Genomic DNA, 26,155 nt, shown 5'->3' on the forward strand with positions numbered 1-26,155 from the left:
GAAAATATTAAGCAGGTAGAGAAGTGGGTATGTATTTGTATATCAAGAATGATAAATTTAGATAGAGTAAGCAGGGAAAGCTTCACTGAAAAGGTGACTTTTGGAGGAAAAAAAAAAAACTGAAGAAAGTGGAGAATCTATGCCAATATTTAAGGAAAAATCACCAGGCAGGCAGAATAAGTCTCAAGAATGAAGAGAATGAAGGTCTCAAGGCAGAGGTATGCCTGGTGTGTTTAAGGAATATCCAGAAGGCCAGTGTGCACAGAGGAGAAGGTGACAGAGGAAGAAAGGAATATGGAATGAGGTCAGAGGGTAACACGGACAGCAGATCATGTCTATTTGGCCTTTGGGGTCAACATAAGGACTTTAGTTTTGGGTGATATGAGACATGATGGTTTTAAGAAGAGGCCTAACATTATCTTATTCAGAATTCTAAAATGATCACTAGTTGTCATGTTAAGAAAAGACCTGTCAAAGCCAGAGGCATGGAGAGGACTTTGGAGTGTATTAAAACAATCCAAGAAATAATGGTAGCTTGGACCAAAGGGATTAGTGATAGAGATAGGGAAAAGTGGTCAGCTTCTAGATATATTCTGAAGATAAAGGCATTTAGATTTGTTGAGAGATTGGATGTGAAGTATGAGAGAAAAAGAAGAAACAATGTCCAATGACAGATGAATGGATAAAGAAAATGTGTATATATACAAATATATACAATGGGATATTATTCACCCATAAAAAAGAAGGAAATTCTGGCATTTGTGACAACATGGATGAATCTGGAGCACGTTATACAAAGTGAAGTAACCCAGACACAGCGAGACAAATACTGTATGATCTCACATTTATGTAGAATCTAAAAAAGTTGAACTCTTTGAAACAGAGAGTAGAATGGTGGTTGCCCGGGGCTGAGGGTAGGAGAAATGGGGTGATGTTGATCAAACTTTCAGTTATAGGATGATTAAGTTTCATATTTGAATTTGCTAAGAGTAGGTCGTAAGTGTTCTCACCACACACACACACACACACACACACACACACACACAGTGAAGTGATGGATTTGTTAATTAGTCTGATGTAGTAATCATTTCACAATGTGTGTGTGTGTGTGTGTCTCCACCCTGTATACCTTAAATGCAATTTTTGTTTGTCAATTATAATTCAAACAGATGTCAAGGTCATTGCCTTAAACAACCGGTAGAACAGAGTTGCCTTTTGCTGAAAGCAAAGTCTGTGAGACAACTGGGGTCAGAGGAAAAGGAGGTCATAAGTTCTCATCTAAGAATGAAGATGAGACTGGTTTTTCACCTGGACTGGTTTTTCTAAAAACATGCCATGATGAAAATGATAAAGCCCAAGCAAAGCAGTATGTGAATCTGTAACACTCAGGGAGAAAAAAGGTCTCATCTAAGAATGAAAAAGAAGAATGAGCAGGTTGTCTCAAAAAAATTCTTTCTTTGTTATCTTGCAGTGACTCAATTCTCAAGGGTTAATCACAAGCAAATCACTTTTTGCTGAACTCAGTGTTTTATGTTGTCTTATTATTTGGTTCAATTTCTACAAAGAGAGCTCTTTGAATTTAAACAACGTAAGTGGAAAAAGAAAAAAGAAGAAACAAGAAAGACTTGGCAAATCAGCAGAATTTGGGAAAGAAAGGTATTGCACAAACAGATCAAAAGAAAGAGGGGAAGAGAATTTATTCAAGAAAAAGTGTCAGACATGATAAAATGACATTAGGAAGATAATTTTTACAATTCTTCAAGCTGGCAAGAATTTCACAGATTTTTTATCTAAATTGGACCAAAACACATTAATCTACTTGGCCTTTACTAAGTAGAATAAAAATCCAATGCCAAAAAATACATTTGAAACTCTCTCAAAACACTAATTCCCCTGAAAACTTTAAGTAAAAAGGAAAAACAAAGCTAACTACATCTGTATTTGCTCCTCTTTAAAGTCACTTCATTTATTTTTAACTGCAGGCAAGCATTCATCTCTACAGTAAGCCTAAAGAGTAAATAAAAGGGCAAAACCAAAACAAAGCAAAATAATAAGACCAAAAGCCAAACATAATAAGAAACAAAACTCCTAGGCTTGGTCTAATCGAATATTTCTCTACTTTCTAATATAATTAACAAAAATTCCTCAAATTTATGGGGCGCCCAGGTGGCTCAGTCGGTTAAGGGTCTACCTTCAGCTGAGGTCATGAATCAAGGGTTCTGGGACAGAGCCACAAGTCATGCTCTCTGCTTCTCCTGCTTCTGTCTCTCCCTCTGCCTGTTTTCCCTCTGCTTAAGCTTGCTCTGTCAAATAAATAAAATCTTAAAAAACAGAATTTCCCCAAACTTAAATCCTTGTTATACATAGTGATTTATGTATTTATGTTATTACTGAGGAATAAATAATCTTTTAAGTACTGTTTTGCATTTCTTCAGTGACCCACTGATGTAAATCTTGTCTCTGCTTTCTCCTAATAAAATAAGCAGCCTTCCTTTGTTTACATTAAATGTAGCTAGTCAAAGTCCTGCCCCAATATCAATGTAGCCCTGGATGCCTCAGAGAGCACAAAGAGCTCCCAGGATCATCATAAGTTTGCCAAACCAGGCCGTACATTTGGTTGCAAATCCCTAAATCCAAAGATACTGTGATGGTTCGTTTTCTATGTCCATTTGGTTAGGTCAATGAAACATTGATCTAGGCGTTGCTGTGTGGATATTTTGTACATGTAGCTAGTGTCTACCATCAGTTGTCTTTAAAGGAGTTTGTCTTTGGTAATATTGGTGGGCCTCATACAATCGGTTGAAAGGCACTAAGAAGAAAACTGAGGTTTCCTTGAAGTAGAAATTCTGCCAAGAACAAACTACTGTCTGAAAGTTTCCAGCCTGCAGGCTACAACTTTTTAAAAAGATGTTATTTATTTGAGAAAAAGAAAAAGAGTGAGCAGGAGTGGGGGGGGGGGGGTCATATAGTGGTCAGAGGGAGAGGGAAAAGAAGGGCAGAGAGCCTAACCAGGGCTCAGTCCCAGGACCCTGAGAACATGACCTGAGTCAAAAGCAGACCCTTTACCAACTGAGCCACCCAGGTACCCCTGCTCCACAAATTTCAGACTTGCCAGTCCACACAATTATGCAAACCAAATCATCAAAATAATATATACTACTTGGTTCTGCTTTCTGAAAAATCCTGATATAGATTTCTGCTGTGTTTCAGCTTTTAGTAATATCCCCTTGATTCATTCATTATTCACTAATTGAGCATTTGAACACTTACTCTGGGTGTCCACCACAGACTAGGAATAATAGGGGTAAAGAAAGAGATCAGTAAGATGACCTCACAAAGGTTACAAATGGATAGAAAATCTTAAAACATGTATGTCTCCAAATTTTACTAGCTTGCTTTAGTTATTTTATTTATCTATAAATGTATCTAATTCCTTTGAGAACTTACTAGGTTTTTAACTAGAAATATTTCTTGGGATAATAAAAGTATGCTAAAGCTATTTGTCAATGATTCTCAAAAGTTGATACATAGGACATTTCATTGTTAGACTCAGATTTTAAACCAGATTACGGACCACGGGTTATTTGCAAAGGCACATGGTTGTAAACACCATCCCATTTCTCATGTTGCTATATAAATGTGCAAGAACACTATGGTTAAGATCCAGTGCTTTGGGACACCTGGGTGGCTCAGCGGTTGAGCGTCTGCCTTTGGCCCAGGGCATGATCCTGGAATCCCAAGATCGAGTCCCATATCGGGCTCCCTGCATGGAGTCTGCTTCTCCCTCTGCCTCTCTCTCTCTCTCTGTGTCTCTCATGAATAAATAAAATATTTAAAAAAAATAAGATCCACTGCTTTATACAATTACATGGAGATAACCAGTGCTGAGAATACCCTAGTGCACAGACTTTACTAATGTTAACATGGTTCGTCAATTTTGGAACAAGGATGTACTAACTTAAAACTCTAAGTATATAAAATTATAATAATATAGTAATTGGAATTACTTAAAAATTTGTAAAAACTTTTAACACTAGGTTTTAACTTGAAAGGGGAAGACTTCATTTTTCTATCTTTATTACAATTTAGTAATGTAGTAGGGAGCAGCAGAATTGAGAGGCCTAAAGATGACGTTAGCAGATTATTTGACCAGGTACCACCAATAAGACTACTCTACACATTTTTCCTCGGAGCTGGTTCCAACCCTATACCCGGACCATGGCACTTTTTCTCAAAATAAGCTCTCCCTCTTCCGAAGCTGCTGGCTATGAGGAAGGGAGCAGAGGTATCTGAGTCATACCCCTACTGCCCTCACTCACTCTATTAGTCCCTGCCCTTCTGTTTCACCATCTTTCACAAAAAGATAGTGTGCTCAATCCCTATCCCTAACACAGAAGCTGTTTGATATATGGCTTTGTGGCTACTAAACAGGGAAAGAAGAAAAATGGAACTACTCTAGACAGGCAGCAAGATTAAGTAAACTCCCAAATATGAAAGGAATCAATGACATTAGAATCTCCCCTATTCCAATATCACCACCTCTCTACCTCCCAGTTTATTTCTCTGTTATGATCCCAGACTACAACTTCATAATTTATCTCCCTTACTAAACTGTGAGCTTCTACAGAGCAAGAAGTAGGCTTTATTCATCAATGTAGTCTCAAACTATACTATGGGCTAAATAAAAGTGAATGGTTAATTGACAGGATGGATGCATATGGCGTAGATGGTTAGAGAGATGACCAGCTAGCTGAGTATTATGCTTCTGGGCAATAGGTGACTTTTCAGAAGAACCCAGATAAAGCTGAAGGACAGAGTCAAGGTTCAGCCAGAGGGGAAAATGGGAAGGTATAGGGACAATACAAAGGTTAGAAGATGAGAAACCTGAATTCTGATTAAAGTTTTGCTCTTCCATCATTGTGACCTTAGGTTATCCCAAACGAATATGTATGTGTGTTGGAGGGCAGGAATCATCTATAGTCTATGTTAAATATCTATAAAATGTTAGATACAGATTAGACCAGTTACCTGTGGAATATTTTAAACAGATTCAACCAGACAACTTATGAAATATAAAGTCAACTTCCATCTATTTTAACAATATGGAATCATCTCAATATTAAGCAGACAGGCCAGAAGCAGGCAAGATCTGCAAAGCAAAATTCTAATCAGAAAATTAATTCGGGGCAGCCTGGGTGGCTCAGCAGTTTAGCACCACCATCAGCCCAGGGTGTGATCCTGGAGACCCAGGATCTAGTCCCATGTTGGGCTCCCCACAGGGAGCCTGCTTCTCCCTCTGCCTGTGTCTCTGCCTCTCTCTGTCTCTGTGTCTCTCATGAATAAATAAATAAAATCTTTAAAAAAATTAATTCAGAATGATACTGAAAAACAACTATGACGTTTGGAAAATACTTGTTAGGAAGAACTAGTGTAGCATCCTTGCTCTGTGTTTCTCAATGCTGTAAATTGAGATCTGTAAATGTAACACGGAGTCTGTTATCAGACTCAGATCTGTAAATCTCAGATCTGTAAATGTAACTTCTGAGACTTGTTATTTGGTCTGAAGCTTCAGATATACCTGCTCTCAAAAGCTGGGTCTTTTTAGGTACTTCAAAATCTAAGAGTTAGTTTCTTTAACTTTCGTCACTGCCCTAAATTTCTCTCTTATGTTTAAGGAATATCCTTTAGTTGTGTTTTCCAGAATTTGGAAGAAAGGAACTTGTTCAGCCAATGGATATCCTTTATCACTTTATTACTGTACTTTTATTTTTTTTTAAGATTTTATTTATTTATGCATTAGAGACACACACAGAGAGAGGCAGAGACATAGGCAGAGGGAGAAGCAGGCTCCATGCAGGGAGCCCAACGTGGGACTCGATCCCGGGACTCCAGAATCACACCCTGGGCTGAAGGCAGGCGCCAAACCACTGAGCCACCCAGGGATCCCCCTATTATTGTACTTTTATTAAATTATCCCTTTGTCCAATGACTTTCTGAATTAAGAGTTCTAAACTATCTCTGAATTAAGTTCCAAATTATTTCAGCCATTCTTCAAATGAGCTTTCCCCTCCCCTCACTTCCACACTCAATACATACTTCTACCCTCAATACATTTGTCTCTTACTAAAAATTTCTATTGACTGTTTAATATTTTTTTAAAGATTTTATTTATTTATTCATGAAAGACACACAGAGAGAGAGAGGGGCAGAGACACAGGCAGAGGGAGAAGCAGGCTCCATGCAGGGAGCCCAACATGGGACTCGATCCCAGGTCTCCAGGATCACACCCTGGGCTGCAGGCGGCGCTAAACCGCTGTGCCACTGAGGCTGCCCTCTATTGACTGAAAAGATGCACACAGAAGTACACACAGTATTCTAGATACAGAGACCCTATACTTTTATACAAAAAGATATATTTGTTTTCCTTTCAAAGCTTCCATAGGGTACTCAATATTTTGTTGGCATTTCTGACTGCAATACAGTAAGTCAAAGTCACAATCATAGAGGTGGAAGAAATGATAGAAAACATCTAGTATAGAAAACTCCACAATTTACAGAGGAAGACACTGAAGTCCTGAAAAGCGACATGCCTTGTCCAAGTTGTAACAGGGATTATCAGTGTCTGCACTAAAACTAAAATAAAAGGTATTCGAATTCCAGACTGGACCCTATGTCTTCAAGCAACAATTTAAAATTATGCCCATACTCTTTAAATTATAAAAATCCGTAAATCTTTCCAGCTCATATTCAATGAAACATCCTATCTGACTTTAAAGATTTACTTATTTATTTATTCATGAGAGACACAGAGAGACAGAGAGGCAGAGACACAAGCAGAGAGGGAAGCAGGTTCCATGCAGGGAGCCCAATGCAGGACTCCATCCCGGAACCCTGAGATCATGCCCGGAGCCGAAGGCAGATGCTCAGTCACTGAGCCACCCAGGCATCCCAACATCCTATCTGACTTTAACACCCATTCACAAAAACCTTATCATGTCTTATCCTATTTATTAGTTTAATTACCTAGAGAACATGTCATTTAATTATCTAATGCCAAACTAGATCCTAGCACCAGTCCTTGATGCTCTTGCTCCTTATAATTCCCTACTTCTCATAAAATTTTATCTTCCCTCACCCACCCTCAAGAAGTTATATTTTCAAGACTCTTATATTTAATATAAAAAAAGTCATTCAGTTTGTTAAGTATGGAAGTAGATAAAATTGACTACTTTAATAAGAATAATGGAATTACTCATATTTCCTTCAACTTTTCTTCTGGATAGGGACATGTGGCAATCTGTCATTCTTCCAGTAAAAGGGCCATTACTAAGGAGAGGCATACATTTTAGCCAACAACTCCAAGTCTTACAAGTTGTTGAGGGAGTGATTCAGTGAACAATCTCATGAACTGGTGCTGGGAATTCAAATTGGGACAATCCGTCTTGAGTAATTTCATCGTTGGAATCAGCAGCCTTAAATACATTCCAAGTTATCAGGCTCAGTAAGCACAACTTAAAAAAATTATCCTAAGAAAATAATCTGAGAGGTGCATAAAAACTTATATATGAGAATATTCATCACAGCAGTATTCATAATATAAAAACTGGAAACAATTTGAATACCCAACAAAGGGGTATAATTAAATAAATTAGGGCATATCTGAAATAGGCACTGACAAGTAATATACTGAGGAATGTTTATAGACAATATAATAAATGATTATAGGGATGCCTGAGTGGCTCAGCGTTGAGCATCTGCCTTTGACTCAGGATGTGATCCTGGGGTCCCGGGATCGAGTCCCACGTCGGGCTCCCTGCATGGAGCCTGCTTCTCCCTCTGCCTGTGTCTCTGCTCTCTCTCTCTGTCTCTCATGAATAATAAATATTAAAAAAAAGATTATAAATCAGAATGTGCAGCATATACACAAAGGAAAAAGAAAAGAGAATGAGATGAGCCAAAATTTAACAGTAGTTATATATTCTTTTCTTTTTAAAGATTTTATTTATTCATGAAAGACACAGAGAGAGGCAGAGTCAGAGAGAGAAGCAGGCTCCTCACAGAGAGCCCAACGTGGGACTCTATCCCGGGATCCCAGGATCAAGCTCTGAGCAGAAGGCAGGTGCTCAACCGCTGAGCTACCCAGGCGTCCCTAGTAGTTACATATTCTTAGTGCCTACATTTTATCATTTAGACAAAGTCCTAGAATCGCAGAGTTTTTAAGTTTTATTTAAATTCAATTAATTAACATAAAATGTATTATTAGTCTCAGAGGTAGAGTTTCATGATTCATCGGTCTTATATAACACCCAGTGCTCATTACATAACATGCCCTCCTTAATGTTCATCACCCAGTTACCCCACCGCCCCACCCCTCTCCTCAATCACAGATTGTGAAATCAAAGCAATATGGTTTGAATTTTGGCTAGATCTCTACTTGTCAGCACATGACCTCTGACAAATTACTTAACCTCTATCCTACTGTTTCTCTTTCATCTGCAAAATGAGGATAATAATTATGTCAGTATGAACTTTTATACATTAGAAGATTCATATCACTTAGTATTTTAGATAGGATAAACATTCAATAAATGATAGCTTCTACAATTACTTTATCATATTATTACACAGTTGTTTCTTAGTATTTTAGATAGGATAAACATTCAATAAATGATAGCTTCTACGATTACTTTATCATATTATTACACAGTTGTTTCTTTCAAAGTCAGAGAAAAAAAATAAAGGTTATTAGGAAAAAAAACTCTTGCGAAGATCCCACTTGGTCAGAAGAGTTTCATAGCTTAATCTCTTAAGTTAGAAACCCTCTGGCCTATTTACTCTCAAATAAACTTTAAAAACAAATTCCTCCTGGCATTCTTTGATAAAAACAAATGCACTGATCTTTGGCATCTCCCTTTTTATTGCTACACTTAATTTTGCACGCTGATCATAAAAATGATGTTGCCACATCTCTAGCTAGCCTCTTCTCTATCATGTACTCCTACAAGCTTTTATTACATTGACTTTAGAGTCCCTGGCAAGTACTCCCTAAACTCTTTTGGCTTGCATCTGATGTATACCTTACCTGCAACACTGTAGCTTTGCTTATTCTTCTTGCTTGGGAAATCATGTCATTTTTTGAAAACTACTTTTACTCCCTTACAATAACCTATTTTACTTTAGGCAACAATTTCTTAGAGTGGTAATGCTTACAGCTTAAATTTCATTACACAGTATTCTTTTCTGCCTTTCTGAGTTAAGGTGAAATAAAATTAACTCTGCTTCAAGGTTTAAGAATTTTTAAACATTATCTTGAAGCATCTGAAGACTCCGAAAATTACCACAAATATCAGGACTATAAATCATTTCTTGGAATTGGATTTCATCAATTTCTGATATCTAAAATGATAGAGCAGCAATATCATTCAGCGAAAAAGTCAAGGACTTTCCAAGTCAAAATTGGTTTTGTATCCTAGTCCTGCCACTTCCTAGCTATATGACCTTGAGACCACTTTGGTCCTCAGTTTTCTTACATGTAAAATGGTGAAAAGTAACATCAAATTTCTCAGAGTTATTATAAGAAATGGGAAAATGTAATCACAGTGTCTGGTAATGAGAAGACATTGACTAAGGGTTAGTTTACCTCCTCAATCATTTGCATGAACATGATGAACTCAGTACATTCAAGCATATCGTTCTTTTTATCTTATTTTTATATATTCAACAAATAAAAATAGAAAATATTACTAATATTATGGAAGCAGGAAACAGGTCATTTTATAAAACAACATATTTGAAAAGATTAAGGAGCAGTGTTTTGGGGCAAATTTGGAAGAAACTTGTACTGGCCAAAAGTGAATTTATAGTACCAAGACCTACAGTAATACTGTACAAAATCTGAGTCAAAAACCCCTAGGATAGGGATGCCTGGGTGGCTCTGTGGTTGAGCATCTGCCTTTGGCTCAGGGCGTGTCCTGAGGTCACGGGATGGAGTCCACATCAGGCTCCCTGCATGGAGCCTGCTTCTCCCTCTGCCTTTGTATCTGCCTCTCTCTGCGTCTCTCATGAATAAATAAAATCTTTAAGATGAAACAAAACAAAAAAACATAATATACTTAGATATATTATTAAGTACTACAGGGTAACAGAGTCCTTGGTGAGTAAAACTTTAACATCATTGCAGCTAGGCAGTATTTGAGAGAAACAGTGCTGTTTATAGTACCATCTGTAACTGATTTCATGGCTGTTTTCTTTTTTTTTTTTTCCTTTTGTTTTTTTCATGGCTGCTTTAGTTCTTATCCCTTAAGTTCTATATACCTGCTACACAAAACTATTTTTTCAGTTTGGTGGTGGTGATGGTTGTTAAATTCTAGGTATGCCAAAAGGAAGTGAAATCATTCCTCGGAAGATCACAAGAAACCATTCAGAGGAACATATATTACTTTGTACCTGGAGATAGGCATCACTGTTCACTGACCCAATAAGATTCTATAACAAACTTGAAATATAATGATAAATAAATACAGAAAGGTTGATGAATTTCTCTCTTTGATTTCACAGTCTGCTGGCATCCTCGATTAGCAATCCCTAATAGCAGATATTGAAAAATAAAAATAGGGACACTTGGGTGGCTCAGGGGTTAAGCACCTGCCTTCGGCTCAGGGTGAGATCCTGGAGTCCCAAGATCGAGTCCCACATCGGGCTTCCTGCATGGGGCCTGCTTCTCCCTCTGCCTGTGTCTCTGCCCCTCTCTCTCTGTGTGTCTCTCATGAATATATAAGTAAAATATTTTTTTTTAAGATCTTATTTTTTATTTATTCATGAGAGAGACAGGCAGAGGGAGAAGCAGGCCCCATGCAGGGAGCCCTATGTGGGACTCGATCCCGGGTCTCCAGGATCACAGCCCGGGCTGCAGGCGGCGCTAAACCGCTGCGCCACCAGGACTGCCCAGTAAAATCTTTAAAAAGATAAAATAAAAATAAAGACAAACCAACAAAACAAAACAGAGCATGGCTGAAACTGCAGGAGAAACGGCACATTCTCTGGTGGACTAAAAGCACAGCCACTTTACCCCAAGACAAGGAAATCTTTTACTATCTGGCTTCATCAGCTATACAAGGGGAAGATAAGGAAAATGGGGACAAGTTGGGTAAAAGGATAAAAATGAAGCTATTAGGTAGGATCCAGAGCTGTGACCCAGGATGAAGTTTCCTATACAAGCTTCTTAGAGAAATGCTTGATTCTAGGACAGGGACAGGAAATATATAAATTGAGCCTAGACCACCTTATAGTGCCAAAAGTAAGGAAGTACTAAAAAAAAAAAACCTTATAGTAATGGGATATGTCAAAGGTGTATAGGAGCCAACTGAAAGAGATGCCAAGGCCAAAGCTAGAACAGTCTGAGCAACAAAATAAACAATACTGAGTTATAACCCTAAGTATAAATAGCCATGAATCCTGACCAATACAAATAAATGATTGAGTGAATAAATAAATAAGAGAAAAAGACAAATCTCCTGTCCAAAAAATTTCAAATAATTTCATAAAGAACTCCACCCTCAAGGAGTGGAAGCATAACTCCCCACTCCTTAAATATGAGCCACACACAGTGACTTCCTTTCAAAAAGTACAGCATGGAAAGGGGGGAAAAAAAGTTAACTTTACAGTGGAAAAGCTAGACAAATACTACGTCATCAAATTAGATCAAAGTTTTTTTTGTTTTTTGTTTTTTTAAATTAGATCAAAGTTAACCTAAACAGTGAGAGATGATGTTTATAGTATGTGCCTTGCATATGGACAAATTCCAGGACAGGTGCATTCTGCAAAATATCTGACCAGTATTCCTCAAATCTGTCAACATCATCAAAACCAAGGTAAGGGATCCCTGGGTGGCGCAGTGGTTTGGCGCCTGCCTTTGGCCCAGGGCGCGATCCTGGAGACCCGGAATCGAATCCCACGTCAGGCTCCTGGTGCATGGAGCCTGCTTCTCCCTCTGCCTGTGTCTCTGCCTCTCTCTCTCTCTCTGTGACTATCATAAATAAAAAAAATAAAAAAATAAAAATAAAAAAAAAAACAAGGTAAGTCTGAGAAACTGTTACAGCTAAGAGGAGCCAAGTCAGATATGAAAATTAAATGTAATGTGATTATCGTGGATGGGCTCCTGGAACATTATTAAAAGGATAGTAGGCAAAAACTAAGAATCTGAAAATAGTACAGACTTTGGTTAATAATGGATCCAGCAACATTGGTTTGTTAATTATAACGACGTACCATACTAACAAAAGATGTTAACAGAGAAAACTGAGTGGGGTGCACAGGGATTCTGTGTGTTATCTTTTTGCTTTTCTATAAATCTAAATCTATAGTTGAAAAAAGTCTTCCATTTTAAAAGGGAAAAAGTGTTACACATGGTGATTGGGTTTTCATGAGAGCTAATAATGCTTATTTAATCTCTAATAGCATTTAAATAATATTCAGAGAGCATAAGACAGTGAAAATGGAGTTCCTGAAATAATATTCTGCTTTACACTGTGAGTTAAATAGACCTCTGCGGGCTAAGGGAATGTGCATCATTTATAAAATAGTGTTTTGTAACAGTGCTTTTAGGTGACTATGCTTTCAAATTTCTCAACATCTGTGGAATTCAAATCACCTTACAGCTGAAAACAGATAGTCAGTGTGTTGGTCCCAGATCTGTTTGTAGTCACTAATCCATTCCCCAGCTTCTCCCTACTCTGTTCTGCTGGGAGGACAGCTAAGTCCTGCATCATGGCTCCTGTGTCATCTGGCTCCAAAGGAGTCCGACCAATGGGATGCAATGGTGGGAGACAGGAGGGTGGAAAAAAGGGAAAGGCCAGGGTAGTTCCCCCCTTTCCTCCCTGCCTTGTAGCAGCGCCAGAGCAGCAGGGTCACTGTGGCTGCAGCTCCCCACTACACAGATGCCCCATGGTCCAGGTGCCAGGAGCGGCCATGAAAACAGCACCTCTTCCTTGTGACCCTGCAGCCCTGAGAATGCCAGTGGCTTCTTACTGTTCTCAACCTCTGCACTGCCTCACAATCCCGTCTGGCTTCACAACAACTCCTTCGCCTATGAAACCAACTCTCTGTGCTACACTTCCTTTGTTTTACATAATTTAAATGTGTCTGTTTTCCTAATTAGACCTTGATTGACACAGTTAGAAAGGTTGGAGGGGAAAGAAGATAGAATATATTTGGAGTAAAAGCAGAGGTGATAAAGCAGGATACCTTTGGAGTTCATCCACACATCAACGTGTGACTTTGGGCAAATTATTTCATTGCTTTAAGTCTCAATTTATCCATCTATAAGTGGGGGATTATAACACTAGCTAAACCTCATGGGGTTATTGCATGGACTAAATGAGTTCATGCATTTAAAGAATTAGCCTCATGTCTGGTATAAAACATTTGGCTACCCCTGCTATTACTATTGCCCTTATGGCCTCCAGACCCCACAGGAATGCCCACCCTAATACAATCTTAACTGGTCTTGCCCTCCTCTGCTTCTCTATCCTCTACCCTTCTTAAACACTGCTCCAGGCTTAATCTCCCTGAAGCCTGCCACTGATCACATAGCTCTACAAAACTTCAACTGCCTATAGACATGGTCCTCACTCCTTAACCTGATATTCAGGAATATACACAACCTTATCCCAACATATTTTTCCTTATTTTTTCCCTCTGATAATAAGTTACATTTGTTTTTGCCTCTTTCTAGCTTCTCTTGCAAAATCAAGTATTTTTCAAGCCCCTAAAACCCATGTTTGATTCATCTTTTTATTTACTATAGCACTTAGTCTCGGTAACTTAGCCCTTACCTAAAAATAGTGGGACTCCCAATCTCATATTTAGGCACTTTTGCTTTTGTTTCCTTTGCCTGCGGAGACATATCTAAAAAGCGTTGCTGGGATCCCAGGGTGGCTCAGCGGTTTAGCGCCGCCTTCAGCCCAGGGTGTGATCCTGATTTCGAGTCCCGCATCAGGCTCCCTGCATGGAACCTGCTTCTCCCCCTGCCTGTGTCTGTCTGTCTGTCTCTCTCTGAGTCTCTCATGAATAAATAAATAAAATCTTTAAAAATAAATAAATAAATCAAAAGTACTGCTAAGGCTAATATCAAAGAAATTAGTGCCCATGCTTTCTTCTAGGAGTTTTAAAGTGGGACTTAATAAATAAGTGTTGAATAAATTAATGAATAAATGACAGTACTTAATAGAATCAGTGTTGAATTAGGTATTTAAATCTGATCCAATTTACCTTCTAGAGCAGTAGCTGGCAAACATCACCCACAGGCAAACTAACTCTTCAACTATCTTTGTAAATAAAGTTTTATTGGAACACAGCCACATTTACGCAGTATCTATGGCTGTTTTTGCTTTACAGTGCCAGAGATCAGCAGTATAGCAGAGACCATATGGCCTGCAAAGTCTAAAATACTATTTAGCCCTCTACAAAATAAATTTGTTGACCTCTGTTCTTGAGGGTGGCAATCCTGATTTATCCATATCCTTCCCACAGACATCTAGTATATTGCCTCTATGTACTTGGTATTCAAAAAAAAAATTTTTTTTTATTAGACTCAGTGCATTGACAAACTTAAAAACAGATTTGGAGACTGTGTTATTAGAAGTGATAAGTAATAAAATGACCAAAACCTAGAAAAACACATTATAAGTCAGAGTATAATGTGTACTCTGACTGCATATAAAATGTATGAGATGCTTATATCTTAACCCTTTCTTTACCATTAGAAAGCCAAAAAGGAGAGACAGTCTCGTTTATCTTACTTTTTTATTCCTTAGGGCAATCAGTTCATTATTCCATAAAACATTTCTCACATCCTCTATTTTTTTCCTATCCAGTTGTTTCATTCAATTGCTGATTTAACCAACAAAAATTTATGGAACAGTAACCATATAACTGGTACTATGTTGAGAACTGAGAGAATGAGAATCCTTAAAACATGGTCCCTGCCTATACAGAATATCTAATTTTAGTTTTTTTTTTTTTTTTTCTAATTTTAGTTTAAAAGACATATTTCAGGGGCACTTGGGTGGCAGCTGGTTAAGCATTCGACTCTTGATTTCAGCTCAGGTTGTGATCTCAGGGTTGTGAGGTCAAACCCCACCATAGGCTCTGCTCTCCGTGTGGAGTCTGCTTTGCATTCTCTCTCGCACTCCTTCTCCCCTTCCCACTCGTGCTCTGGCTCTCTAAAGCAAATAAATAAATATTTAAGAATAAATAAGTAAAAATAAATAAGAGATATTTCAAAAAGGAGAAGCACTATTTAAATAATACCAGTAAATCAACAAACGGGCCAAGTCTGGTATCTATTACTATCATCTAGTTTCAAATATCCACCAGAAAAAAACAGAGTCCCTGGGTGGTTTAATCAGTTAAGCATCTATTTCAGCTCAGGTTATGATCTCAGGGCCCTGGGATTGAGCCCCGAGCCCCGAAGTATCAGACTCCTTACTCAGTGGGGAGTCTACTTCTCCCTCTCCCTCCGCTCCTCCCACTCTCCCTGGCTTGTTCGTTCTTTCTCTCTCTCTCTCTCTCTCTCTCTCTCTCTCTCTCCCTGAGTAAGTAAATAAAATCTAAAATGCTAAAACTTATATCTCAAGACTGTAACATTTAAGTTCAAGATAGACAATAGTTGTACCTGTGGGAAGTTAAGAAGGAAAAAAATTATTCTGCCTCAAAAAGACAGTTGTGATACAAAAGAGGAAAGATGGAGACTATTAACTCATGCCACAAATATTTACTTAGCATTTACTATATACATATACAAACATTTATTCAGCATGTATCAAGCCTTGTGCTAAGTTCTTGGGAAAGAATAGTAAGACAGACATAGACTCTCGATCTCCCTTAGAGGCTAATATAAAGGAGGAATCCTACAAAGAAAAAAATACCCTAGTCAATGTTAGAATCAAACATTCATGTTTGTCACTCAATAATAATAGAAGTTAATAGCTATCGATTTAATAAACAATTAAGTGACTACCATGTGTCAAAGAGAGTGCCAATCACAGAAGCATATAAAAGTTCTTGCCCAGGGGCACCTGGGTGGCTCAGTCAGTTGAGCATCCAACTCCACTTGGGCTCAGGTCATGATATCCAGGTCGAGAGATCGGTCCTGCCTTGGGCTGTGGAGGCTGCTTAAGATTCTCTCTTCCGGGCAGCCTGGATGGCTCAGTGGCTTAGTGCCGCTTTCAGCCCAGGGTGTGATCCTGGAGACCCAGGATCGAGTCCCATGTCAGGCTCCCTGCATGGAGCCTGCTTCTCCCTCTGCCTGGGTCTCTGCCTCTCTCTCTCTCTCTCTGTCTCTAATAAATAAATAAAATCTTAAAAAAAAAAAAAAAAAAGATTCTCTCTTCCTTCCCCTCTGCCCTTCTTCCCCAGCTGGTACTTGCTGCCTCTCTTAAAAAAAGAAAAAAATTTTAAAAGGATATACAATCTGTAATCCATGTGACTTCTTCAAAAGGAAGCTTCAAGGTAAAAATTTGAAATGAAAAATAGAAGTGGTTCCTTTTGTTTTGGTAACAAATAAGTACTTAATAATTTACATGTTTGGTAGGTCTTAGTTTTCATGTATCAATGTGGCCTATCCTGAAATATCTATGTGGCTGATTTTCTTATATGTTGCACTATAGTACTAACACTAGGAGTTATACTTTTTGGGAAAGTACTGAAAACTAAAAAGGCTGTCATTTCATACAAACTGGGCTTTTTTCAAAATGCTTTAAAAATTTATAATATTGGGCAGCCCGGGTGGCTCAGTGGTTTAGTGCTGCTTTCAGCCCAGGGCGTGATCCTGGAGACCCGGGATCGAGTCCCACGTCGGGCTCCCTGCATGCAGCCTGCTTCTCCCTCTGCCTGTGTCTCTGCCTCTCTCTCTCTGTGTGTGTCTCTCATGAATAAATAAATAAAATCTTTAAAAAAAAAATTTATAATATTCTCTTCTTAACACTCAAGTTTCTTCTCTACTTTTCCATGTGAACCAGATTTGCTAAAGCAAAATCTGACCATGACCTCTGACTATAACACAATTAATTATAAGATACTATTTTATTTAAGGCACTACACAAGTATTTTTACATACATTTTAATCTTTTTAATCTCCTAAACTCGTTAATGCACATCAATTCTTAGTCCCTGAAGGAAAGTTTACCTGAAAAAGAGTTACTTAACATTTACAACTACAGATGCTATATTTCGAAAACTTCAAAATAAATTGCATCTTTAAAAAAAACAGTGACAAATCTCTTCTTCAGCTCCTTGACATTTTATTTTCTACTATTTTCAATAAGATTACTAATATGTCCCACTCCTGGGTCATTTATTTTTTCCCTAAGCTTACTCTTTGTCAGGTATCCATCATTTTCAGTACTTCCAAGCTCCTCCAAAATTATTATTATCAGTTCTCTTATCTTCTAACTCATCATTGATCATTACCTGGACCAAAGATTCCCACAGAAGCAGAACAGACCATTAGAGACATTTTGAAAATTTGCGAAGACCTTTTGGTTGCAACAATAATTTGGGTGGGAGGGAGGGTATTTGGTGGATGAGCTACTATTCATTCTAGAAGTCCTAAAATATATGAAACAACCTTGTACAACAAGGAGCTTCCTGCATCCCTCAGGATTTTAAAAAAGAATCTACTGGACATTAAAGTAGGTATATTTATGTTCACCGTAGTCTAGAACTTTATGATATAGTATACATAAAATATATCATTTTCTCACTGTTTTAAAGAAGACTGAATTTTTTAAAAAATGCAACTCTTATGTAAATTAAGGAAGATCTCACTTTGTTTTGGTCAAAATTTTACCAAAAATTGTTAACAATTCGGGAAAAATCAGTTTGTCAATGACAATGGCCCTTACAGTGTCTGAAGTGTCAGTATAATACATTTGAAATCTGCCTACATTTATAGCTGCCACACTCACAGAGATTCTTATTGCAGTTGCTGGCATACTGCACCAATGCAAAGAATATGACAGCAACGGATTACTTCATTATGTCTTCTAATGTATTCATGCCTGAGCATTTAACTACTTGAATAGTAAACATGTTATTTTCCAATAAATACTTCACCTTTATCTTTCAATTAAAACATTATATTGACTTTTAAGTTTTTTTTGCCAATAGATTTCATTGCCTATGAATATCATTGAAGGTATTACAGGAGACCTTACAGAATATTTGTTACAAAAAGGAGGCACTAGATTGGACAGGAATCACTGTAGAATCACTGCCCTACACTTTAGTCTCCATGTGACTGGACTACTAAAGATGTCTCCTAACTGATATCTTAAATTCTACGGTACATATCCTCTTCCAAATGAAGTACCTACAGATGTAAAAGATCACCAATATTACTTCTATCTTCAAAATACCACAGAGCTCCCAACTGACCTGGAAATCAGTCCAGTACAGAGACTTTTACGACTCTCCATAAAGAGATTCCTTCTACCTAATAATTTATCCAGTCTACATCACAGACTGAACACTCCACTCGGAAAGCCTTATTTCTAAGAAGTCCACAAGCCATAGTGGAAAGGGTATAGTGGAAAGGGTACAGGACTTGGAATTCTAGGTCTGTCACTTATTATTATTACCCAGGAGAATGATCCCGGGTTAAATTACTTACCACTTTCTGAGTCTCCTCATTTCTTAAGTGAGAATTAAAAAGGACTTTCCTCACAGGGTTATGGTAAGGAATGGAAGAGAAAAGTAGAAGCTCAGAGCTTGCTACTTCAAACTTTTTTCTGTTCTGTGTGCTTATCTATTTCAAGGTCTCAGAATAATACCTGGCACCTAGTAGTACTCAAGGAATGTCTGTTGAGAGATGCCAGCCTGGGTGGCTGGCTGAGCGGTTCAGCATCTGCCTTTGGCTCAGGGCGTGACCCCAGGGTCCTGGGATAGAGTCTTGTCGGGCTCCCTGCATGGAGCCTGCTTCTCCCTCTGCCTGTGTCTCTGCCTCTCTCCCTGTGTCTCTCATGAATAAATAAATAAATCTAAAAAAATAATAATAATAATTTAAGTTTTAAAAATTAAAAAATAAAATAAAATTATAAAAGGAAATGTTGAATGAAAGCACATTGCTTTCTAAAACCTTCCCAGGCAAGCCCATCTGACTGCTCCAGAAATTTATCTGTTAATCAAGTAATGATGATTGAGTGCTCATAAACAGAGGGCTTACTAGAAGTAAATCCCCAGTACCCACTCTTAGGAAAAACTTTAAAAAATGCTGGAAGGTGACAGTTCAACATAAAAGATGTCAAACACAGCATATGACTAGTCAACAATTGGCATGGACAATAGGCCCTGCGCATCTAAAGGCAAAGTATTTATGGATCACTGTGGGCTGGCCCTTCATGGAGTGCCATGTATAAAAGCTATGTTTCTAGACTTCCTCCAACTAATCCATTCTTCTTACACAAAGCCTAAGAGAGCTTCATAAGGGCCCAATTTGTCACTTCTCTACCTAAAACTCATCTGAAAATGGTACCACTGCCCTCAGGATAACCCTACTCCTTCACATCGTTTACCAGATGCTTCATATGTTCCAGTCCCCGATAAATCTTTGGGAACTTCAATGATTAATAATGTAGGCACCGGGATCCCTGGGTGGCGCAGCGGTTTGGTGCCTGCCTTTGGCCCAGGGCGATCCTGGAGACCCGGGATCGAATCCCATCCCACGTCGGGCTCCCGGTGCATGGAGCCTGCTTCTCCCTCTGCCTGTGTCTCTGCCTCTCTCTCTCTCTGTGTGACTATCATAAATAAATAAGAATTTAAAAAATAATAATAATAATAATGTAGCCACCAGCTACACATAGCTAAGCACCTGAAATGGGGCTAGTCCTAAGCCAGGTGTGCTGGATTTTTTTTTTGTTTCTATTTTTATTTTTTTTTAAGATTGTATTTATTTATTCATGAGAGACACACAAAGGGGGGGGGGGGGAGGGCAGAGGGAGAAGCAGGCTCCATGCAGGGAGCCCGACATGGGACTCCATCCAGGGTCTCCAGGATCATGCCCTGGGCTGCAGGCAGGAGCTGAACCGCTGAGCTGCCCTGCACAATGTTTTTTTTTTTTTTTTTTTTTTAAGATTTTAAATACTTATTCATGAGAGACAGAGAGAGAGAGGCAGAGACACAGGCAGAGGGAGAAGCAGGCTCCATGCAGGGAGCCGGACATGGGACTCGATCCCGGGACTCCAGGATCACGCCTTGGGGCGGAGGCAGATGCTCGACCTCTGAGCCACCCAGGCTGCCCCGCCAGACACGTTAAGTGTAAAACACGCACTAGATTTCAAAGACTTAGTACCAAAAAAAAAAAAAGAGAGAAAGGATGTAAAACATCTCAGTAATTCTATACTGATCACATCAAAATATTACTGTGGATACACTGGGTTAAATAAAGGTACGCTACTGGGCAGCCCGGGAGGCTCAGCGGTTGAGCACCTGCCTCCGGCCCAGGTCGTGACCCCGGAGACCCAGGATCGAGTCCCGCGTGGCGCTCCCTGCATGGAGCCTGCTTCTCCCTCTGCCTGTGTCTCTGCCTCTCTCTCTCTGTGTCTCTCTAATAAATAAATAAAATCTTAAAAAAAAAAAAAATAAAGAGCGGTCCGGGTGGCTCAGTGGTTTAGCGCCGCCTTCCGCCCAGGGCGTGACCCCGGGGTCTGGGGATCGAGTCCCGCGTCGGGCTCCCTGCGTGGAGCCTACTTCTCCCTCTGCCTGTGTCTCTGCCTCTCTCTCTGTCTCATGAATATATAAATCTTTAAAAAAAATAAAAAACAAAGGTACGTTATTAAAATTAAATTCACCTGTTTTCAGCGCCGCTACCGAGAACTTACAGAGGCGGAGGAGGAGGTTCGCATTACGTCCCTACTGGACACTGACTTGCCCCAAACGCTCTGCATTTCGGGCGGAATAAACCACCTGCAGTTTCCCGGGCCCGCGAAGACGAAGGCTGGCGCCTGAAACTTTGTATCCTCTTCCTTGCCCTGAGTGACCCGCCGCTCATTCTTCAGAATCTAGTTTGGTTTTTTTCTTTAATTTATTCATCAGACAGACAGAGAGAGAGAGAGGCAGAGACCCAGGCAGAGGGAGAAGCAGGCCCCATGCAGGGAGCCCGACGCGGGCCTCGATCCCGGGACCCCCGGGTCACGCCCCGGGCCGGAGGCGGGTGCCGGGCCGCTGAGCCCCCCGGGCGCCCCACAGAGCTGCGCCAGGAGAACCCCCCCTGCTTGCGCCCCTGCAAGCGCCCGTCTCCCCGACAGTCCTGGGAGCTCCCCGCCCGAAGGACTCGGTGCACGGAGCGCGGCTCCGCGGGACCAACGGGAGGGGCGGGGCAGAGCTGAGGCTCCCGCGACCGCCACGGCCCGAGGGTGAGAGGGAACGAGGGCGGGCGGGAGTCCTGCGGGAGGCGGCGGGCAGGCCCGGAGAGGGGCGGGAGCAGCCGGCGGGACTCACCAGCCCCTTGTCCAGGTCGGCGTCCGGCCGTCGGGTCGCCGGCGGCGAGTACTCGGCGTAGCGCAGACCCTCGCCGGCAGGGGCGACACCACCGCGGGCAGCCATGGCGACGGGACGCCGCGCGGCGGAAGGGGCGGGGCAGGGGGCGGGGCCCGGCGCGCCGCGACGTCGCCGACGAGCCGGCCGCAGGGACAAACTTGGTAGGGCGGCGCTGGATCCGCGGACGCCGGCCGGGCGGAGCGCGGGAGGGCGTGGGTCCCCCAGCAGACCTCGACCTCGCTGGGGTCCCGATCGGCGTTGGCCTCGCGCAGCCGAGCGCCAGACTCCGAGCTGAGGCCCCCGCGACGTGGAGGGCATTTAGTTTGTTGGAGATTGGCAGGCCCAGAGCCATTGCGTGGGGGAGACTGACTCCCGCTCGGCCCTCTTGCCAGCCGAGGGCCGGGATGCAAGCCCAGAGGTCGGGTGTGGGTCTCCTCGGATGGCTTTGCAGGGAGGCTGCAGGGCCTGAAGGCCTGTGAGCCACAGCACGCCTCGGAGCATGCTTCCCGTGTAGGCTGCACTCTCCCACCCCGAAGGTAATAGAGGTGGCCACTTGCTCATCCCTGCAGGGAGCCCGACGCAGGACTCGAACCCAGGACCCCGGGGTCTCGACCTGAGCTGAAGGTGGCGCTAAACCACTGAGCCCCCCTGGGCTCCCCCAAGTAAAGCCTTTTGGAGCAAAGCTTAACCCACACATGAAGCCAGTGGAGTGTTTTCCAAGCCCTGGAGCAACTTGGCAGCTCTTTGCCCCCCCCCCCCCTTTTTTTTTAGGATTTTATTTATTCATGAGACACACACAGAGAGAGAGAGAGGCAGAGACACAGGCAGAGGGAGAAGCAGGCTGCATGCAGGCAGCCCGATGCAGGACTCGATCCTGCGTCTCTAGGGTCACGCCCTGGGCTGCAGGAAGCGCTAAACCGCTGAGCCCCCCGGGCTGCCCTCTTTTGCCTTTTATATCCATCGTTAAGAGACGCGAGCAGTACCGTATGTCCTGCCATTTTCTAGGCTTGTGTCGCTGAAATACTTAATTCTCCAAAGCTCTCCTTAATTGTGGAAGGGGAATACCATTTGTCCAACATTTTGACTCAGGGAGGTTGCACGGATAAAATGAAGACAACTAGGAGGGGGGGAGAAGGATATGGAAGCAGTTTGGCATTCGTTCATTCATCCATTTATTTGTTCAGTAAGTATTTATTTGAGCACCTGTTGGGTCCTGTGCACTATGCTGGGCATTGGGCCTACAGTGTCAAGTAGACAAAATTACTGATTCCTGGGCAGCCCAGGTGGCTCAGTGGTTTAGCACCTGCCTTCGGCCCAGGGTGTGACCCTGGAGACCTGGGATGGAGTCTAGCATCAGGCTCCCTGCATGGGGCCTGCTTCTCCCTCTGCTTCTGTCTCTGCCTCTCTCTCTCTCTCTCTCTCTCTCTCTCTCTCACGAATAAATAAATAAAATATTTAAAAAAAATTACTGATTCCTTGCATTTCACATACTATGGGAAGGTTCTGGTGTCCCCTAGCAGCTGGCTCCTCATGGTCACAGGCGACCAGCCTAAAGCAAACAAGCAATTAGAACAAGACCCAAGTCAGCCCCAGCTCCTCTTAGGGAAGTTGCTGCCCCTGCTCCAGAACTGGAGGGAAGTTTCCAGAGCAGAAGTTGGGAAAAGGGAGAAAAGGGAATAATGGGGCCGGGGGGAGAAGGGTGACTCTGTGGGGAGGTGGGCTCAGCAGGAGGTGCCTCAAGTCAAACCCCAACCTAGTGAAAGCAGGTTGCTGACTGCTTGCAAACTTCGCCTCAGTTGCACTGCGGCTCGAGCATCTGCTCCTACAGCAGTAGCCAGTTTTAAAGAAAAACCTTCCACAAAGACTATCAGTTCTCAGCTTTGGGTTCTTGGCTAAGGTCACCCTCACCCCCTAAGGAAGGATGGAAACGAGAGCAATGAAGTCCTCTCTCTTGTCACACAGATCTCATCCTCATTTAGCTAAACTCACTTCTCTGGTTTCCCTGAGAGTGAAGAAGAATGCTTTTGTGAAACCCAAAAGGGAAGCCACATTAGATTTCCATCTGCCTATTTTGATTAGCTACACCATTTTAGAGACAAGTTACCTGGTGTTCAATAGGCTTTGTAAAAGAAAGGCAGAGAGTGGTAATGTGTTTCAGTAAAAGATGTTTTAAACATTTGTTGTTTAAAAAGACTTTTGCAAAAAAAAAAATAAAAAGACTTTTGCCCCCCCCCACCCCAAAAAATGACATTTGTGTGCCTCAGTCTCCTCATCAGGAAAATTGAGGATGATAATGGAACTTCTGTTGTATTAAATGAATCGACTTAAAAAAATAAAATAAAATGAAAGAATCGACTTTTGTAAAGCTCTTGAAACAGCACTGGATACCTTATAAGTTCTCTGAAAGTGTTAGTTACTATTTTCTGTATATGACTCCTTTCACCTCTTTCCTGTATATTTTCTTACTGCTGCCCCCTGACAATGGTTGTGTTTGATCCCCAAGGGGTTGTCTTGTCTTTGAAATGATAAAATGTGACTAGATGTTATATAATGATAAAGTGTAATTGTGGGGAGAGAACAAGTTGTTTTTATGAAAACTAAAATGTTTTGGAAAGACTTAATAAAAGCAAGTATATATATACACACACACACACACACATATATATAGTTTGAAAAGCTGTTGAATGGTGATCATAGGAATAAAATCATAATAATTGAGTGTGATTCTACATCGTTTGTTTTTAAAAATGTTCTATTCTCCTCTATTTTAAACAAATCCAAATTAGGAATCATATAGGATAGATTATCAATGTGGAAGAAATCTGAGGCCGAGGACCCACATCCAAATAAAAGACCCTGGGAGGCCTGGATGATTCAGCGGTTGAGCATCTGCCTTTGGCTCAGGGTGTGATCCTGAAGTCCCAGGTCCAGTCCCACATCGGGCTCCCCACAGGGAACCTGCTTCTCTCTCTGCCTGTGTCTCTGCCTCTCTCTGTGTCTTTCATGAATAAATAAATAAAATCTAAAAAAAAAAAAAAAAAGGCCTTGACCCTACAAATATAGAGTACATAAATAGATATAGTGTGTGTATATTGTGGTATTAAAATATCATAGGGAGTGGGAGGAAGGGTGTTACTAGGAATAAAAAGTTTAACTCCATAGTCATGAGGGCTTCGCTGGCGCAGTTGATAGAGCATTTGACTCTTGATTTCAGGGTTGTGCGTTCAAGCCTCACAGTGGGTATGGGACTTGCTTAAAAAAAAAATTTAAAAACACACACACATGAAAAAAAAAAACCTTCCTTACTAAGAAACAGTGATTTGTTTTTTTGTGTGTGTTTTTTATTTTATTTTATTTTATTTTATTTTATTTTATTTTATTTTATTTTATTTTATTTTATTTTATTTTTAGAAACAGTGATTTGTAATTGATGTTTTAAAAAAATAATATATAGGGGCACCTGGGTGGCTCAGTTGGTTGATAGTCTGGCTCTTGGTTTTGAGTAAAGGACAGGCCGGGCTAGGTAGGAAGAGATACATAGGGGGCATTGTGATGAGGCTCATGGAAATCCCCAAAATGCTGAGATGTAAGGAAACCAGAGATAAGGGAACCAACCAGACCACCCTGCCCTAGGGGTGGGTGGGGAGGCTGTCTTTTTCATACAGTCACCTGTGATCAACAAAGAATAACCAGACCCTAAACAGAAGTAAGCCATTAAAGAGGTTATCACCAGTCCTTACTCAAACCAAGACATCCTAAGAATGATAAGGCTCCCTGGTCAGTTCTAAAGAAAAGACTTGTCAATGGAGGCCCACGTTGGCACCCCTGTCCGGACCCCTCTCGCTCCTGAGAGCTTTTTCTGTATCCTTGCTTAACCACTTTACTCAGTCTCCTTTGTCTGCGACATTCATTCTTTGACTCAATGAGACAAGAACCTCACTCTCCCACTTCACTTAAAGGCCGGAACCCGGGACTACTCCCACCGAAGGGTGAGTAAAAGCAGACTCTTCTTTCCTGGGAGATGACTCTCCCTTGGATAACCTCTTCTTTTAACAGCAAAACCAGGCACCTGTTGGCCAGTTAAAGGCAAATAGCACGGCCTCCTGTTTTAAAACTGAGTTGACAGGCTTCTAGAGAAAGCTTTGATCAATCCCCCTTTCTGAAAAGAAAGGAATGTTGGCCTAAGCGTACCCAATTCTGCTTTGTTCATTGGTTTTTCTTAAATGGCTTTCTCCTACCTTTGCTGGTAGTAGGGTCCTTCCAGTCTCCAATGATCAATATGCCCTTTTAATCAGGGATTTATTCGAGAAAGTGTATTGCCTATGTAGATATAAGACTTTTCCATTTAAAAGTGTCTTTCAGGGATCCCTGGGTGGCGCAGCGGTTTGGCGCCTGCCTTTGGCCCAGGGCGCGATCCTGGAGACCCGGGATCGAATCCCACGTCAGGCTCCCGGTGTATGGAGCCTGCTTCTCCCTCCGCCTGTGTCTCTGCATCTCTCTCTCTCTGTATGACTATCATAAATAAATAAAAAAATTTAAAAAAATAAATAAATAAAAGTGTCTTTCATGAGGGATGCCTGGGTGGCTCAGTGGTTGAGTGCCTGCCTGGATGCCCTAGGCC

At 41.1% G+C, this 26,155-nt stretch overlaps 1 protein-coding gene across 1 annotated transcript in view; it reads right to left on the minus strand.

The window, feature by feature from the left end:
• DNAJC15 (DnaJ heat shock protein family (Hsp40) member C15) overlaps window positions 1–22,046 on the minus strand; it is an 81,887-nt gene extending 59,841 nt beyond the window's left edge. Inside the window, exon 1 of the mRNA XM_026009604.2 lies at window positions 21,496–22,046. Within this exon, the coding sequence (XP_025865389.2) occupies window positions 21,496–21,852 (357 nt within the window). The 5' untranslated portion in view covers window positions 21,853–22,046. The remainder of the gene's footprint in view (window positions 1–21,495) is intronic.
• Window positions 22,047–26,155: the final 4,109 nt, after the last annotated feature.

Source organism: Vulpes vulpes, chromosome 6 (assembly GCF_048418805.1).
Source record: "Vulpes vulpes isolate BD-2025 chromosome 6, VulVul3, whole genome shotgun sequence".
NCBI classification, from domain to species: Eukaryota; Metazoa; Chordata; class Mammalia; order Carnivora; family Canidae; genus Vulpes; species Vulpes vulpes.